Here is an 18,869-nt window from a genome sequence, read left to right as displayed (position 1 = left end):
TTTCTAACTTTTGTAATAAAGATATGTAATGATTTACTTTTTTATTCCCCTAATATTCATCACCCTTAGCTGTATCCCTATGTTTATTTTTTTTTTCTTTTAAAGATTTTATTTATTTATTTGACAGAGAGAGATCACAAATAGGCAGAGAGTCAGGCAGAGAGAGAGGGGAGGAAGCAGGCTCCCTGCCAAGCAGAGAGCCCGATGCGGGATTCGATCCCTGGACCCTGAGATCATGACTTGAGCTGAAGGCAGAGGCTTAACCCACTGAGCCACCCAGGCGCCCTCCCCATGTTTATTTTTATCGGTGGAAATGAACACTTCCCTGCTCTAGCCATAGAAAAAAAGAAAACACAGTTACTTCCCAGGTAAATTTAAAAAGTGGGTGCTGTAAAAACCCTAGCATACCTACCTGCCACACCTGCCCACTGTCCAAACGCCACTACCCGTGTTCCTCTATGATCCACCATTTTCTCGTAATCAATAAGTCGGATTTCCTGAAGAAAGGATAAAAAATTTTCACCCAGACCAACTAAGCTTAATCTCAATGAGTAAAGCATATATATGAGAAAATAAATATATCACATTTCTTCCTCTTATAAAATATATCTTGACTTTGTAAGTTACCATCAGGTGCACCATGAAATATCCAGAAAATGCTGGGTCACAAACCACTAATAGGTCTGTGATTAGAGATGGTCCCAGTAGGGTGATAAATGCCCCCTGAATGTGGTCAATAAAATTGGGAAGGCATGATTTCCTTTACGTTTTAGGCCAGCACAATCTACATATCTATCTACAGTCCACTCATCCCCACATCCTTCCTTCTAGTCTCAAAGAAAACAAGTCCCTCCCAAGGCTAATCCCTGTGAACTGGATCCCAGCTTTTCCCCATGTCTTCCAAGACCACGCTTGGAACTTTTCCTTTCCTGCATTACCCCTTTGTACACTGCTCCTTCCTACCTTAAAAATGACAACACCCCCTTCTCAAGTCCATACACACAAATCTCATTTTCTCTCTCCCTTCCTCCTTCCCTCTTTTTTCTCTCTTCATCCTTTTACAAGTAAACTTCATTTACAAAGTAGTACATGCCACCTGCTTTTCATTTTCTCACCTTCACGGAAACCACATTCTTCTGTCTTTGGGAATCTTCCCTCTCAGCAATGTTTTATTAACTCACATTAAAAGCTACTGATATACTGTAATTACAGAATGCCTTAAATAGTCACTTTATCTCCTCAAAGAGCATATGATTTTTACCATGTGCCTGAATATAAGAATGTTTACTATTCATCCAACTCTAAGTAACTGGTTACAAAATACTGCCAAAAAGCAGTTGTTTTTGTTCAGTTCTCTTGTAACAAACAAAAGTTCATGTAACAAAAAAGAAAATCCTTCCTAAGTACTTTTATTTATTTTTTTTTTAAGATTTTTTTTTAATTTATTTGATGAATAGAGATCACAAGTAGGCAGAGAGGCAGGCAGGGGCGGGATGGGGGGGTGGGGGGAAGCAGGCTCCCCATTGAGCAGAGACCCTGATGCGGGGCCTGATCCCAGGATCCTGAGATCCTGACCTGAGCTGAAGGCAGAGGCTCAACTCATTGAGCCACCCAGGCGCCCCTCCTAAGTACTTTTAAAGGAGTTTATCTGCTTAAGGTGAAACCTTTTTCTTGTAGCATTATTTACATTAATTACTTTTTGAGTTTGTTTTTCAAAACCACTGGGAATTCACTAGCAGAGGTCTTGTAAATTTGAAATGATAGAATGTATTCTATAGGCCCATACAGAACACAATTTCCTCTCTTCCTTTTACAGTTTGTGAGGTCTCCTGTCCTCTGCCTATCCTTAGATTCTAGTCTAGTTTCTAATGCTCTAATCTAGCATTCTTACCCCAGGGCTTAGACCTTGGACTTCTCTATCTACACTTACTGCCTACCCTCATCAAGTCTCCCAGTCTTAGATGCCATCAAGCCTCTAACAACCGCAAATATGTATCAGGAGGAGTCGCCTGGAGCTACAAACTCATTATCAATGGCTCCCTCTTTAAAATTTAATGTCTAAAGTCTGAAATCTGCTTAGATGTCTAATGGACCAATTAAACTCAGCAGCCCTAAACTCAACTCCTGACTCCTGGTGGACCCACCCAAGCCTGCTCCCTCTTGCAGTACCATCATCTCAGTCTGTGGCCACTCCTTCAAATTACCCAAGCGAAGACCCTGGACTCCTCTCATTTGCTCTTTCTCTCATATTCCACATTTGTTTCACCTGTAACTTCTGCAGGATCTGACTTCTAAAATACAGTCTTTGTATCACCACCTCTACTTCCACACTTCCACTCCCTTGTGCAAGCTACTGTCATTTGGAACCTGGTATCCATACTAGTCTAGACTAACAATCTTATCAATTTTCTCCTCCCATCTCCAATATTATCCATACGGCAGGCTGAGTAAGCACTTTAGAACATGATTTACTGGGACGCCTGGGTGGCTCAGTGGGTTAAGCCGCTGCCTTCGGCTCAGGTCATGGTCTCAGGGTCCTGGGATCAAGCCCCGCATCGGGTTCTCTGCTCAGCGGGGAGCCTGCTCCCTCCTCTCTCTCTCTCTCTCTGCCTGCCTCTCTGCTACTTGTGATGTCTCTCTGTCAAATTAAAAAAAAAAAAAATCTTTAAGAACATGATTTACTAATCCTCCACTCAGCCAGACCCACAGGACCTTGCACTAGTATGCTCTCCACTTGGAAAACTCTTACCTGACAGATATGACTTGATCCTTCACATCCTTTGAATTTCTGCTCAATGCCAAATTTGCAGTGAGGCTCCCCCCGATCGTCCTATTTAAACTATCATCCACCCACATTGCCCAAAACCCCCTTTTTCCTTCTGTATTATATTTATGTCCAACACACATATCTCCAAGTGACAGATGAGATATCTTATTTATATATTTATCATCTGTCTCCTCCCACTAGAATGTAAGCTCTGTGAAGACAGAGTTCCTTTATTGCCACTGCAGTGAAGAAGATCAGTCACAATGCAGACACTAAGTATTTGTTGAATTAATACTTTAGAGTTTTTGTATAGTACTTATATCTCAAAAAATGATTTCTTCCTTCATGAATGATAATAAATGTAAAAATAATTCCCAGTCCAGTTCTGGCACTACAGAGCTGTGCAACCTCAGTCTAGTCACTTCACCTCTCTGGGCTCCATCTGAGAAATGAGGGAAGTGGATTTTTTTGATCCCCGAAGCTCTTTTCAGCTCTCAATTCTACTTGGTAGTATCTGACCAATTGGCATTATAAAATGCTAATCGTTTGGGGGGAACACTTTTATCATTTTTTTTCCATTTCAGTACAAAAGGAATGAAATGTTTGGTTTCTCTTATTAAATTCCAAACATGCACAGCAGAGAAGCCCTAAGAGCAGCAGAACTATTCAAGCACTAATTCACAGATCACCTTTCCTACTGAGGTGAATAACATGATGTATTTCCTACATGCTGAAAGGAAACTAAAACTCCACTTGACATTTAAAGATAGAAAGAAATACTATTTCTATATTAACATTTATGATTACTGGTCACTAATTACCTGTCTCAGAATCTCATCCAGCAAGCCCATATTGGCCTCCTGAGCCTTTATTGTGTGGGAGAAGAATGCATAAGTCTTCTTAGACATTAATTTTTCCTCTGGGGGTCTTTTAACTCCCAAAATTAGACAAGCTTCAGAAATATCCTCCTGAAGAATGCCACCAGCTTTGACATATTCCTGGGAATGCAATTTTGGTTAAAAGTTATTTCCCTAATTTGTTGTATTCTTATTTTCTTTAATAAATAAGTGTAGCAATTAAAGGCACAATCTTTTGAAGGCATAAAATCTGTATGGATCAGAACAAATAGTAGAATAGCTACTTCTAGTATTTTACTTTCTTGCCGAAGATCAATTTAACAAGTTTGACTTTTATAGCAAAAAAAATTAGAAAATTCACCACCTACTCCTATTTAAGAGCAGAGAATAGTGTGTCATAACTACTAGCACATATGATTTTAAAATATTTGTGAAATGTATATTTTGTATCAACAATGCACTGAAATGTTAAATGCAAAATAGCAATTTGCTACTCAGGTGTATTTTGAAAAGAAAGACATATATCTGCAATATTTACTTTTTTCTTTTCTTCTTTTCTTTTTCTTTTTTTTTTTTTTTTTTTGTTCAATTAGTATTTATTACTGCCCCACTCCATCCAGCAGACTGTGCTAGAGATGAGATGGTAAGACACACTAAAAAGGCAGACAACATCCTTCCTATAAAGAAGCTCATGAAATACAGTAAAAAGAAGTTAGGAGCATAGTAAATGAGGCTGAATTCAAAAGAATTATGAACAGCAGAATCTAAGTGATACATTAGTTTAATGGATACTGAGATAATTCCTGGGTGAGATTATCAAGGAAATATGAAACTTTAAAGTAATCTAAAAGGCTAGGTAGGATTTGGAGAGATGGGAGATGCAAGGTGGTAGTATCAGTAGAAAGAATTGAAGAAATATATACAAATATGGAGGCAGGAAAGTAAGGAGATATTTAGGGCATAGGGGATGAGTCAATTTGGAAAAGAAGACTATTATGGTGAATATGGTCTTTACTGGATAAAAAATTAAAATCATCATCAACATTTATTAATAAATTAGTAGTTGCTTTCCTAAGCTGTTTTCAGGAATTATCTCATATAATTTTCCTAAAACTCCCATGAGGTAGGTATTATTATTACGGCCATTTAATCAATGGGAAACCTGAGGCTTACACATTTAACTGAGATTGGGTATCTAGCACATGGAGGCAATAGAAGTCATTTCAGACTTCTAAATAAAGGGTTAGCATGATCCAGGCAGAATTAAAAGAGCATCAAAAGTGGCAGCTGAATAAGACGAAGATGAATCTAGTTAGGAATCTACTTTAAAGGAAACTACAGATGGACAGATACTACAAGAGTGAACATATGATTCATACCTGGTTTCTTTGAAAACAATCTATTTGTCCATTTGTAGTAGACTGGTTAAATAAATCACAAATCACGGAGTAATTATGACATTAAAACACAGCCATTAAATAGAATGAAGCGGATCTCCATGAACAGACAAGAAGTGAGTTCCAGGACATCTCACTGACTAAACAAACAAGGTAAGATAGAGTATGTATAGTTTACAACCTTCTATGTAAGACTAAGGGGGAAACTGAGAACACACACACACACACACACACACACACACACACACGCTCATTTTTACAGAAAGAAACATAGGAATAATAGGTCAGAAACTAATGACAATGGTAAACTATGGAGAGGGTAGGAACAGGATGTAAGGGATTAAGATAAGAAGACTTTCTACATTGCATCATTTTACATAGTTCAAACATTTGAAACTTTTAAATGTTTCACTTATCTTAAAAACATAATTAAATCAAAAAGGATTTAAAGCAACCTTGAAAATGTATAGAAAAAAATATATAAATCCAACTGAATATCACATAGACAATATAACTATATAGAAAGAATAACTCAAATAACTTTAATACAGCAATCTGAATATTCTTTGTGAGATATATTCTAAAAGCAGAAACACTTTGTTTATTCAAAAAATACTAAACTCCATTTAATAGGTTTATTTTTTATTGAGGTATAATTGACATACATTATATAGTTTCACATATACAACATAGTAATCGATATTTGTATGTATTGCAAAATGTTCACCAAAATAAATCTAGTTAACATCTGTCACCATGCACAGTTGCATAAGAACTTTTAAGATCTACTCTGTTAACATTTATAGGTTTATTGTTAGTTATAATAATAGCTATCATGATTCCAAAACTATTTCATGTATAATACAAGATAAAACAAAAAGCATGCCTTAATATTATAAAGAATTAAAATTTTCACTACTGGAGAAAATAGGTGTAAATATAAAATTTTAAAGGTAAGAAAAACCTGCAATGTTAAAAATTGTAGTTGGCAATATCCGTATGGATTCATGATGAAGTAATATAAAGTAATATATATGTATATGTATGTGTAATCTTATTTCTTAGCTCTATTCACTAAAAGTGCTAAGAGCAACAATATCTCAGTAAAAATAAGCACACTTAACACCAGATATCAGATCTTGGTTTCTATATACTAAAAGAAATCAGAGCTCCCTGGTGAGATAGTTGGCTAATCCCAGGTGCGGGGCAAAAAAAGCACAAGGTAAGACTAAGACCATTTGTTGGTGCAGGAAACAAGAAAGTTGAAAGATCAAGTGCTCCAAAGGACAGAGGAGCACCCTTAAAGGAACCCTCTATCTCGAATTTGGGATAACTGGGACATTAAAAAAAAAATGGTTAATAGATTATCATACATTAAATGAAAAAGGTCCATACAGCCATAATGATACTCAAAAGAGCAAGACAAAAAAAGTAAGGGCAATCTCTTTTCTATAGAAGAAAATCAGCAAGTAAACTTAGAAGAGTGATAAGGTCAGAAAATCATCACTTCGCAAGCTTCCGTGTTAAAAATAATTCAGGAAAGATCATCAACGTATCCTAACATCTTTAGCAAAAGGTAGCTGAGAAACAAACACAAGATTCACAGGTCTCAAAACATCACTCCGCAGAAGACTCAGTAATTACAAACAGAAAAAGGTATGTAGAGAATGGAGAGACCTGGTGGCAACTACCTCAGCCAAGTGACCACGAATTCCTAACCTTGGGACAACCTGGTATTTTGTGTCTGATGTGATAGAGTGGAAAGAACACGCACCACCTGGGAAATATTTGTATCAGAAGTGTTTTAACCTGAATATAATCGCCAGTAACACCCAGAAGCAGACCATTCTACAAGTCAAGTAGTCTGGACTCTTCAAAAAGAGTCAATGTCTTAGAAACAAACAAATCAAAAGGGCGCACAGATCTAAATTAAAAGAACAAAAGAGACATAACAATAAATGCAATGAACCTTAATTAAGCCTCAATTAAAATAAAAGACCATAAAGACATTTGAGAGAATGGGGAATTTGAAATGGGCTATGTGAGATGATATTATGGAATTACTATTTTTTTAGGTCTGATGGTTATGCAGGAGAATGATTTATTCCCAGGAAATGTAGTAATGTCTTAGTGGCCTTAGGCTCCCCAGTCCCAGAACCAGGGCTGCACATGGACATAATGATTAAAGGACATCGCTCCCTTCTAAAGGCAATTCCTCTATCCCTTACCTGGAGAAAGCATGGAATAGGGTGGAAAAAAAAAATACTTAACTCATTAAATTCTGGACTCAAGTAAAAATTCTAACTAGAAATCTCATTATAATGAAAACAAAGGAATATCATCATGTGGTGTTTAAGTACATTGGCAAACATTTCATTTTTATTCAGATGTTCCTTGATTTCATAAACATTGCATTTTTACTCGGATGCTCCTTGATTTTCATTTTATTCCCACATATTTAAAAAATAAGAAATATTTACCTTGTCATGAATGGCTCGCCTATTGGAAGGCTGTATGAGGACTTTGTATCCCAGGTTGGTGATCCCTTTGATGTGCCGGGGAGCCAGAGGCGCCCTCCTCTCCCAGGCATTCACATCCTCCCTCCTCAGGGCCACCACCGCTTTGTGGTGAAGCCCTTTGGAGAAGCTGAGCCCCAGCCTGCCCAGTTTGGTCCTTTGTACTCGCAGCATCTTAAAACCTGCTGACTGTAAAGACATCGTAAGAGAACAGGACAACAAAGGCAGGAGGGCTCACAGATCATTTCTGGTCTCCTGAGAAATCTGCTGTAAAATCCAACCAACTCAGGTATAAAACAGACACAAGATAGAGAAAAGGGGAGGGAAACCTTGGATGACGTGAAGTGCTCCCTTACCCAACAAACCCAAACTTCCACAAATGAGGTTATTTCCAAAATAAAAATGTACAGAGTAAATTATAGGACACTAGCCAATATTTGCCAAACCAAAAGAGTTTTTGAAATATGTTTCATCAAACATGTATTCAGCACAAAAGTTTTAAGCATGTTAACCTATGATGCAAATACAAAAAGATAATTTATGCCTATTTTGATGGCACAAAGGCTGGAATCCTTTAATTGTGTGCAAGATTCTTGACAATCCAGCTCCAACCTCTTTGGAGTTTCATCTCAGACCATTCCCTAAACTGGTGCTACTCCAAGTGTGTCTGGCAGCCTGTTGGCAGTCGGTGACCTGCTCTTTACGGGTCCTGGATGAGCAATGCACAGAAATAGAAAGGGAGTTCTTGGAAACCTCTATATCACATGACCATTTTTCTAGTAATTCAATGTTAATGCATTTTAGAAAAGTATTGGTCCTGGCAGATTGGAAATTTAAGAAAACAAAACAAACATGTTTCTCCATGACAGGTGTTGAAAGGTTAAGAAGCACTGTCCTAGTCCCCCGCCCCCTTTGTTGCTATAAACATGCTGCTCCCCTTTTCAGGGTTTCCCCTCCATACCACTTCCTCCTGCTATTATATTAAACCCAGATCTGCCTCAACCAGTTTTCTGCTACTCCAGATTGCATAACTCATTTATTCAATCAAGAAACTGAATAAACAAGGGGCTTACTATGTGCCAGCACAGAGTCAATTTTATATAGATTTTTAAAGCATAAATATCAAACAATAGTCTGTCCCTCTTCAAATGGTTACATATACTTGATAATTTCAGAGGATAATCTGCTGGATCATTTCAATGCTAAGCCTTAGTTTTTTATGTTTAAGGTTGGCATCAAAATACAGAAATTGAATTTCACACTTCTAGAAATTTCCTACCAATCACTACCAACATACACCAAAATTCTTATGAACACATTTCTGTTACATCAGATTGCAATCTCTACACCAGACCCACTTTACAGATGGGGAAGTTCTGTCTAAACAGCGGCGTATACAAGTGGATTTTCTGGGAGCAACTACTTGCCATTTGAGATAGAAAATTTATAGGTCAAGTCCCAACACAACAGACTAAAAGAACAAAGCAAACAGCAAGGAGATCAGCTAAGAAGACTTTAGAAAGAAGAAGGACAGTAAGAAAAATGATGCACACAGCAAGCAAACATACTGATAAGAAAGCAGCTCAGGCTCTCTCACTTGGCCAAAATACTAATGAGCAATATTCTGGTAAAAGACTGCTATATACACTATCTGATTTTTGTTTTTTTTATACAGCTTTGTTTTTTAAAATTCGTCTTTTTTTGAGAGAGAGAAAGAGAGAGAGAAAGCTAGAGAGCATGCGTGAGCAGAGGGGAGGGGCAGAGGGAGAGAGAATGCCAAGCAGCCTCCACACTCAGCACAGAGCTCAACACAGCTTTATCTCGCCACCCTGAGATCATGACTTAAGCAGAAATCAAGAGTCAGAGGCTCAACCAAAAGAGCCACCCACGTGCCCTTATACAGTTTTGTTTTTAAAAAAGATTATATCAGGCCCAAACTCAAGCCCAAGTCCATAGCACTCATTCTTCCCCAAACCAGAGGAAAAACTGCAACAATACCATAGGACTTAAATCCCAATGGTTCTTAAATAAAACCAATTCCAAAGATAAGTGAGTTTTGTTTTGTTTTGTTTTTAACACACAGATAAGCCTAGAAATGGTCCCATCTTTCCCACAGGGCTCTATTTCACATACCGTAGGTGACCAAGTGACCCTGCATCCTCTATTCTTAGCAGCAATTCTTGGAGCCAATATGAGGGAACACGTTCAGATAATTTGGTGTCTCTCCTCCGCCCAAACTTGATTTATAAGCACTGCCTCACCTCCCCCAGTGACCATCATCCTGTCTCTTCCTCCCTACCTCCCTTGTCCAGGATAGGGAATATGGTGTGGAGACACAGACACATACACACAAATAATACACACATATCTATTTGCAAAGGCAGACTTTTTTTTTTTTTAATAATAAAGATTATTCATTTAAGAGAGAGAAAGAGAGACAGGGAGGGCAGATGGGAGGCAGAAGAAGACTCCCTGCTGAGCTGGGAGCTCAACTGGGGACTCTTCCCAAGTCCTGGAGATCATAACCTGAGCCGAAGGCAGCTGCTTAACCACCTCAACCACCCAGGTGCCCGGCAAAGGCAGACTTTCTATGGAGACTAGAAAAGAAGCGTAGCAGGGAGTAGATCCTCTCGTTTCTTTGGGAAGCTGCTTTCACTTTCACTTTTTGTAGGGAATTCTCAAATCATAATCCTAACTTTGTTTTTAAATAAACATAACAATAGACACCATGCTAAACACTATGCTGAACACTTTCCAGACATTATTTCATTTCCTCCTTGCAAAAACCTTAATCAGTAGATACTATTATTATTTTCATTTTACAGGTGAAAAAACTTAACTGGAATCTGCCTGGAGCTGCTGCTTCTAAGTAGAAGCAGGATTCCTGGGTTAATATTTAACACTCAGGATTTTTCTCTTAGCCAAAGCCTACAGGTCCACACCATGTAGATCTGATGTATGTTAACTGCTGCCAGCTCATTTCTGAAATAAATTAGATTCATATGGCCTCGACTTTAATAGAGTAAGTGATCAGTTCTCTCCCCAGCATGGGGTGCTTCTACCGATCCCTTTCCTATGGGCCACGGAAAATCCTTCCTGAGTCATTGCCAAGGTAAATTCTCGGTTTCTGGGTACTTAGAACAAGAGATTTAATTGCATCAGGTATTACTGCGTTAGTAATTGCTTGAACTTCGAAATTTGGTCTCAACGTGGTAAATCTCCAGGCCCACAATTCATTTCATTCTAAGGTCATCAAGAAACTGCAGCAGTGAGGATTTCTTAACTGTTCTTAGAGCATGGTGGGTGTCTATTTCATGGAAATGTCTAGGTGGACTGTGTTAGATTTCCCTGTCCTGAATTTTGTGGGCCTTTCCAAGAATATCAGGCAGTAAATGTGAGGTATATTTCTGGCAATGCTTTCAGTGAAACAATGCACGAAGATCCCTGGTTTACCTACTGGTTCTAGTGAGATCACTTGTCAGTACTACCGACAGTCTGTAGGATGAGCGAGGAGGAGGTGGGAAAGCAAGAAAAGGAGATGAAGAGACAAAGAGCGAGCTAGGGAAGATAAGGAGGAGGATGAGAAGAGGAATAAAGGGTAGAGAGAGAAGTGTCACATAGCAGAGGGAAATAACTTCCCCTGCCAATTTCTAAACAGTCTGTTTCCTTCAACACATAAAAGGCCACTGTTCCAAATAGCACAAAAATGAAATTTAAAAGATTCTTCTCTATGTTTTGTAAACCAAGAACAGCACTAAGGTATACATTTTTTTTAAGGTATACATTTTTAATCAGGAATTTGAAATAACTCTAAAAAGTCACGGGAGGATTACAGTGAATTGCACAGGCATGCACTGAGATAGGAGGACGATGAGTGGATGCACTTAGCAACAGAACATCTCTATGATACCACCATACCTCTCTTCCCATCTTTCAATGGGGAAAAGACTTAAGAACGTCTTTTAATTGACAAATTATCGATCTTTGCAATGTATACATGACAATGTGCCCCAGGGAGGACATCTTTAGATGTTCTTGGTATTTTCTACTCTTTTCAGAAGTGAAAAGGAAAATGGTCATTAGAGATAAAGATGACAGATAGATAAATAGATGGAGCAAGCCCAGAATTCCATACATACCCCACCACTTTCTTTCAGTTACTATGAAATAAACTATGATCACTGATTGTATCACCATCCTAAATCACATGAAGGAAGCAAAGATTTTGTGAGATGTATTCATAAAAGATTATATCTAAGTAAAAGCTGCCTTCAAGAGCAGAAGCCACAGCTCCACCACCATGAGTCGTGACCCACAATACATATTTGGTTTCCAGACCATAATAATCCCAGAGGCCCAAAAGGGTTCCAAATTAACAGAACACCTGGTGATGGCCTAGAACAAATCCAAATGCCTCCCAACCCCAAGGCTTGCCAGAACAAGCCTTGGGCAAGCAGCAACACCATCCTCCAGACTTTCACTTCCTGTTGCATAGGTACATTCTTTTAATGCTTCCATGTTAAATTCCTTATAAAACAGTTAACCATATGTTAAAAAACAAACAAAAAAACAGCAGACTTGGGGCAGGAGGAATCTACTAATATTAATTAATCTGGTCTAAGAATATTCATGTTTTCAAGCAGCTACTCAAAGTCATCCAAAGATCTCTAAAACCCATGACTCTTCTGGTCTTTAGCCCACAAATTTAGTATCATTGAGATGGACTGCAAAGTTAATTTTAAATTGGACTCTAATCCAAAAAGTTTACCTGCTTATTTGTCTTTTTGCTAAACTATGAATGTTTACTCTGTGACCTTGGTACATAACTGGGCCTGTTTGTGCCTCATCTGCAAAATGGATTCAGATTAGTATCTACCTTGGAGGGCTACTGTGAAGTTTATCTGAGCCAATATGCACAAAGTACTGAGTACTATCTTGCACACCATTAATACTTAATAAATGTCAAGAAAAGAAGAAGGCTCCAAGCCTGCTTACTCCTTGAGGGGGGGACAACCACACCACTAACAGAAAACACCACCTTCCCTTTCTCTTTGTCACAGTGTAGGAAGACCTTCACAATGGCTCCACATTGACCCCCTCCCTCCTTCTTTTCATTTGTCAAGGAAAACAAAATGGAGCCCAGTAAGCCCTCTCCTCAATTTCACCCTTCAGGCCTCGCTGTTCAAAATATATATAACTTAGCATTTTAATGCAGTATTTCATTAAATTTATAACACATTTTTCATATTTTAGCCCTAAAATAGGGATGTATTTTATTATGGATGGTATCTTAGATTCAATGAAAACAGTAATGTTATTTCCTATGCCAAATGTACAGTTTCTTAATTCCATAGAATTTTCTTGTGATCTCACCAAAAATACTTGCCACTGTATGCAATGTTATTTGTATAAGATAATTAATAAGGGATTTTCTGGAAAACTTTTCTGTTAAAGGGGGACTGCACACATGCCAAAGGTCACTTCCAAAATCCTGAGCTGTTAAGGACTGTTAAGGCTTAACAGCTTGGGAGTGGGGGAGGAGGCGGGTAAAAGGGCTCCACTGCAAATAAATCCAAGTAAAGTTCTGATAATGCTGATACCAGTAACAAGTGAGACTGAAAACAAGTATGATTTTCTGGAGAGTGGTAAAATCACTAGGGAAAATTGGCCTAAATCTTTGTCCTCTAACTCACTTTGCAGAATGGCCACAAACTTTACACTGCCAGAAGGTCGTACACCCCTAGATTCACTCATCTATGGGGAAAAGGCAGAGGGGGAGTGCAAGTGACAAAACATACACGCAGAGACAGAGAGGCATCTATGCAAAGTGCTCCTGCTAACTTTTTATTTCTACCATAAAATATGTGAAAGTTACCGCCTGAGTAAATGATCCTTCAGTCCCCTGAGTAGCTACATGGGCATAATTATAGCCACAACTTCCCCACTTTCTGATAACTGATGGCCCACAATATCAAAAAATGTCCACCTTTGTTCAGGTTACTCAACGCTCTCTCCCTTCCTTCTTTCCTCTCTCCAAGCCCACCCCACTCCCACTCCCCTAAAATCAGTGTCTGAAAAACACATCACTTCTGGAAGTTGTTAGGGCATTTAGCCCAACTCAGTCAGGCAGAGGAACTGCGCCTGCTTGTGCCCCTTCCCAGCCTAAGTGCTCACACTGGACACACAGGCCCCGCAAGGTCTCAGGAGTTGAGGAGTGCCCAAATTTCTTAAATCTTCTTTGTCCGTTAGAGTATAGCCAAGCAACAGCAGTATGCTGGGGGGGACGGGGGAGTTGGAGAGGGTGTTGGTGAGAGGAGTCCCCACCTCAAAGAGAATGGCCAGCCCGAGATGGTCAGGTTGAAGAGTCTGTGATCAGAGTTTGTCTAAGCAGGCCAGAAATGGAAAAGTCGACCGGCAACCGCATACAGAGAAAGCTGGGGTTAAGGGAGAGGGCTGCCCCCCAAAATCTCCATCAACCACACCCCGCCGCCAGCCAACCCAAATAAGTATACAGTCCGAGAATTAACAGGGTGTTCGTTCTGCAGCTTCCACATCTATCCTTTATTCCCCAACGACTGCCCTTGCTTCCCCGGCCAAAAAGAGAGAGAGAAAAAAATAATTGCCATCCCTTCCCTTTGCTATTCAAAATTCCAGGACTGCGCTGACAGCCCTCCCTCGCTCCAAAGGAAACGCTCGCAAGGGAGCTCGCCACCCTCTCCTTCGCCCGGTCCGGGAAACCGCTGGGTTCCGCGGAGTCGCCGAGTGGCCCGCGGCGCAGGGCGTGGGAGAGGCAGAGCTCGCCCGCCCCTCTCGGAGGACAGTCGGAGCTCGCGGGCGATCTCCAAGCGCATCTCGCCGGCTGAGCCCACCGCCCGGCGGCTCAGCCCCCTCCGGGCGGCCCTCCTCACCTCGTCCCCGCTGAGGTGCCGACCGGTCCCGCCGCCTCCGAGCTCCGGAGAGGGTAGGTTCCGAATTCCCAACCGAAATTGGGATGCGGGCCGGGAGGAGGAGGTGTTTGCTCAACTTTTGAGGACGTCATGCCGCTTCTTCCCGCAGCCAATCAGCGGCCGCCCTGAGGGAACAACCTTCTCCTCCGCCAATCGGCGGCGCTGCCAGGTGCTAGGTCATGCCCTGCCCCTGCTCCTCCCCGAAAATCCCTCTGCCTTCTGGATCTCTGACCTGCGTGCGTCCTTAGCTGGGGGCATCACAGTTATTGACCACGTTTGTAACTGTCCGTAGCAGAGGACAGGCGGAAACGCAGGAGGACGAAAACAGTCCGGGCATTACACACTAGAGAGATGTGTGTCTCTCCCGGAAAAAAGTTGTGAGCTCATGTGTATTACGTTTGTTTTAGCGATACACACTTTTCAAAGCATTTCTCAGCTTCATAATAAGCCTGTGAGGCCAGACGACAGTTCCTAGAACAGTTTTAGAGTCCAACAAAATGAGACTACCAAATTAAGTGTAGTGTATCTATACCCAGTGAATATTAAGTGTAGTAAGTGGCAAAGTCTACTAGTCTTAAAAAGTCCTAAGTGGCCCTACAGGGACAGGAGAAATGCGCTTCATAAAGACTAGCCTCAGTGCTAGTGGCTGAAGAAATGCCAGACACCCATCTGTGGTCCTTCTAGGAAGTCAATGGCCTAAGGGTAATTGCCCCTCCTATTCTCATAACTTTCTCCAACAGACTTTTCTTATACCTACCTTTTCTCATACCTACCACTGAAACAGATGTGTTTCACCATGGAACTCTTGTGTCAATAATCTAGAGCCTAGAACATTCTTATAAACTCCAAGTGCGGAGAAAATTAAAATCTTTTCTGGAAGCTGAGACTGTCCTCTGTATCTCTAGATTCATATTCCTAATGACTCCTCTACAGCCTTCCCTTCGTATTAGGTTTCCCAGCTCCATTCTTGATGTCACCAGCTTCCTAATTACCACTGAGCCAGGCCTGAAACACGAAATTTGCTTCAGTTCTTCTTCCATCTGTCAACCCTACCTCTGGTGTTGACTCCGACCTTTAAAATCCCTCTGTGATCTGTCTCACCCAAACCCCTTTTATGTACTGACTAGGTCATATTTCCTTAAGCACACAACTCTGATCATCTCATTAGCCTGAGCAAAAGCCCCTGGGACTATCCACTATTTGTAGACCACTGCCCCAAGTCCTTCACACAGCATGTGATTTGCTTCAAGATTCAGCCAAAATCAGCCATCTCAGCTTTATTTCTATGGTAGAACCAGCCTTAAACTGACACTGAAAGACAATCCGTGCTTTGCTATATCGCTAAGGGTTAGGAGTCTGAATCAGAAGCCTTAATTTCTCCCTCAAGTGATAAATCATGAGGAAGTTACTTCATTTTCAGAAAAGCCCAGGTTCCCTTATCTGTTAATAGAATAATAATAGGAACTACTTCGTGGGGTCATTATGAGAATAAAATAAGCTGACATCCAAAGTTCTCAGCCAAGTGTCTTAAGAAACGGACAATTATTATTTCTCTCCCCCAGTATCTCATGCTGTCCACTTTTCTGTAATTCTCATTTACAAAAATGTCCACCTCTCCAAAACTAATCCATCCTTTAGGGTTCAGCTCAATGAATCTGTCCCTGAATAACAAGCAGATAAGATCTTTCCCTTCTCTGTGTCTGCCTCTCTTAATGTCCTTACCACTGTTCTCCTTATACAATAGCCATTTGTATCAAGCCTATCTCCGTCCCTTACCTGTTGTCACTGTCAGCTCACAAAAACCTTAATAAAAGCAATACATATGTGAGCTATATATATCCTTACTCCTTTTTTCCCCATTTTGCTTCTAACACAATACTATGCATGTCGTAGATCAGAGTCTCAGAAGGAAACAGATGGCACAATCCAACCGAGTAAGTTAGGAGACAGAGAGACATGAAAGGAGTAAGTGTGTGCAGCAATAGAGGAAGGCAACAAAAAGATGCTGCCCTCCCTCTCACGCCCCAGGGACTAGCAACAGTGAGAAGTACCCACAGGCCTTCATGTGGCCAGGTAAGGGATGGACACCAGAACTCAGAAAGAGCTCAGAAAGAGCTCAGAAAGAGCTCTAGCTAAAGCTATGGGGGAGTGCCACTTGATAGTGGTGGCTTTAAGCCATCATGGAGGGAGCTGCCTAAGAACAAAAAACTCCACCTAGAGGGAGCTGTCTAAGACAGAAGTCAATAAACTTCTTTTTGCAAAGGACCAGAAAGGTCTCTGTCACAATACCTCTGTCATTTGGAGTGTAAAAGCAGCCAGAGACAATACTTAAGTGGAGAGGCATGGCTGTGTGGCAATAAAACTTTATTTATAAGAACAAGCTGCAGGGCAGATATGGACTGGGAGTCATAGTTTATAGACCTCTGGCTTAAGGAATGAATAACCTCCCTTCATTCTCCTATCCTCCCATCTCCTGCTGGTGCTGTCTACAAACTGAACACAAGAAAAACCAGAGGGTTGATGCAGTCCACAAATGTTAGTCCCTCAGGGATAGAGCAGGTAGAGAAGGGGGCAGAAATTCTAGAAGATTCCAAGGAGAATATTCAGCAAAAAAAGGAATTCAGCAAACGCTTGTTGAAATTAATGATTCATATTGATTGGTTACTGTGATCACTCTGCAAATGGTTGAACACTCATGGGAAAGCTATCAAAATTGCTTCCCTGAATGCATGAATTTGGGAAAGGGCCCTGGGCCATGGTGACTCCACAAAGGACCCATGAGGCTCAGTCAGCTTCTCTCCTGCTTTACTTTGAAACCTCATCACTTCTGACCTGCCCCCACCTTGAAGAAATATTAACCTGGCCCAAATCCCTCCTGTGTGAATTCCAAACTACTGTTCAAATGCTTATGGTATTCAGGAATTTTGCAAAGCATGTGAATGAGAAATACTGTTCTTAAAATGGGGAATTCAAATGTTTTTCATCATACTAATATTTGTTGTAATAAATATGACAGTTCTCATAAAGAGGAAGAGCAACACATGAGATTAAAAACAAGACTTGGATTCACCCCAAGCTGGCTAGCTCCCACAGTCAACCCCTCAGACACCTTCAGTATAGGAGACCCCTGCCACCCATGTGGGGTGCTAAGTTGACACTCCTAAATTAGAAAGCTTGTTTGGGAGCATTCAAGCTGCCTCTCTTTCTCCCACCATCTTTGGCTTCTCTCTTCCCTAACTGTTCCTTACTTTGGTTCTGTCTTTCCTGAGACACTATGAGGGTAGTTAGGCATCTGAACACTGCAAGTGAGCAGGACCTAGACTTAATCCCTCCTTTTCCACTCACTAACAAGCTATTTCGTCTCTTCATTTTTCTTGTTAGGACAGTGGTATATATCATAGAGTTCTCAGAAAGATTAAGTGAAGCATGTTCTCAATATATGTTAACTATTATTAGTGCTTACTATTTTATTCTGTCTTATCTTCTCCTTAGAATCCACTCTCAATCTTAAGTAAACTCTGCCATAAAGAGAAAACCGATGGATATTTGGAAAGAGGAAGTGGGAGCAATCTAGCGTGCAACTAAGTTTGCTCTATTTTGCAAGACTTTATATTTCTTACGTGAACGGCAATTTTTATTATATTATCTATAATCGTCCCACCCTAGTAAATTATTCTATTACAAAGACAAGTTTCTTGTAGATAGTGCAAAATCAAAATTAAAAAAAAATAGTTTAGGAAGGCAAAGTTTCTAAATGACAATTACTATTGTTGCCTCCCCAGTTATCTTAGGTATGAAACAGATCTTCTTTATCTTCAAGCAATTTAAAACTCTGATCAAGTAAAGCAGAAGCAGGAAACACCCACAGATAAACCGTAATTCCTGCAAACAGACTCTGGATGGAGACAGAGATGACCTGGGTCATCCTTTTGTAAAAAAGCAGAGAAATCTAATTCCTAGTTTACCTCCTCCACTATTAGCAGTCCTTAACAAGCATTCCTGACGAAAATAAAATTCAAGAAAACGGAAGTTTTCAGCAGTTCCAGCATCAACCTTTACTGGTTTTTAATGTTTCACAGAGTCATCCAGGGTCTTGCCATCCTGTGAGAGTTACGCGTGTGTAGGTGTACCTCACTGCGTGAGTTTGCTGCCCATCATTGCTTGCTTAGTAACTGGTATTAGAAGTCTACTAGGACTTGTAGTTTTCAGTTACATACCACTGTATATTATAAATTGGTTCAGAATTATAAGTTATAATAATATTAGAAAATTTGAGGAATGCAAATTTTGGAGTATATGTCCCTGACAAATGATGGACCTAATAAATCCAAATCAAGGAAGAACACCCAGTGCTTTTCCTCTGAGTCTTGTCTGAATGAAAGTCT

At 40.2% G+C, this 18,869-nt stretch overlaps 1 protein-coding gene across 3 annotated transcripts in view; it reads right to left on the bottom strand.

Moving 5' to 3' along the window:
- AASS (aminoadipate-semialdehyde synthase) overlaps positions 1-14,528 on the bottom strand; it is a 52,384-nt gene extending 37,856 nt beyond the window's left edge. The window contains exons 1-4 of one of the 3 annotated variants that reach the window (XM_032304933.1): positions 14,446-14,528; positions 7,502-7,726; positions 3,589-3,765; positions 413-497 (exon numbers count right to left, since the gene is read on the bottom strand). In XM_032304933.1, coding sequence (XP_032160824.1) covers positions 413-497; positions 3,589-3,765; positions 7,502-7,711 — 472 coding nt within the window. In that variant the 5' untranslated portion in view covers positions 7,712-7,726; positions 14,446-14,528. Of the gene's footprint in view, positions 1-412; positions 498-3,588; positions 3,766-5,003; positions 5,610-7,501; positions 7,727-14,445 lie in introns of those variants that run through there. The other 2 variants (XM_032304934.1, XM_032304936.1) reach the window with 2 other exon arrangements.
- Between the last annotated feature and the right edge of the window lie 4,341 nt (positions 14,529-18,869).

Source organism: Mustela erminea, chromosome 11 (genome assembly GCF_009829155.1).
Source record: "Mustela erminea isolate mMusErm1 chromosome 11, mMusErm1.Pri, whole genome shotgun sequence".
NCBI classification, from domain to species: Eukaryota; Metazoa; Chordata; class Mammalia; order Carnivora; family Mustelidae; genus Mustela; species Mustela erminea.
This window is presented reverse-complemented; position numbering and strand designations above follow the sequence as displayed.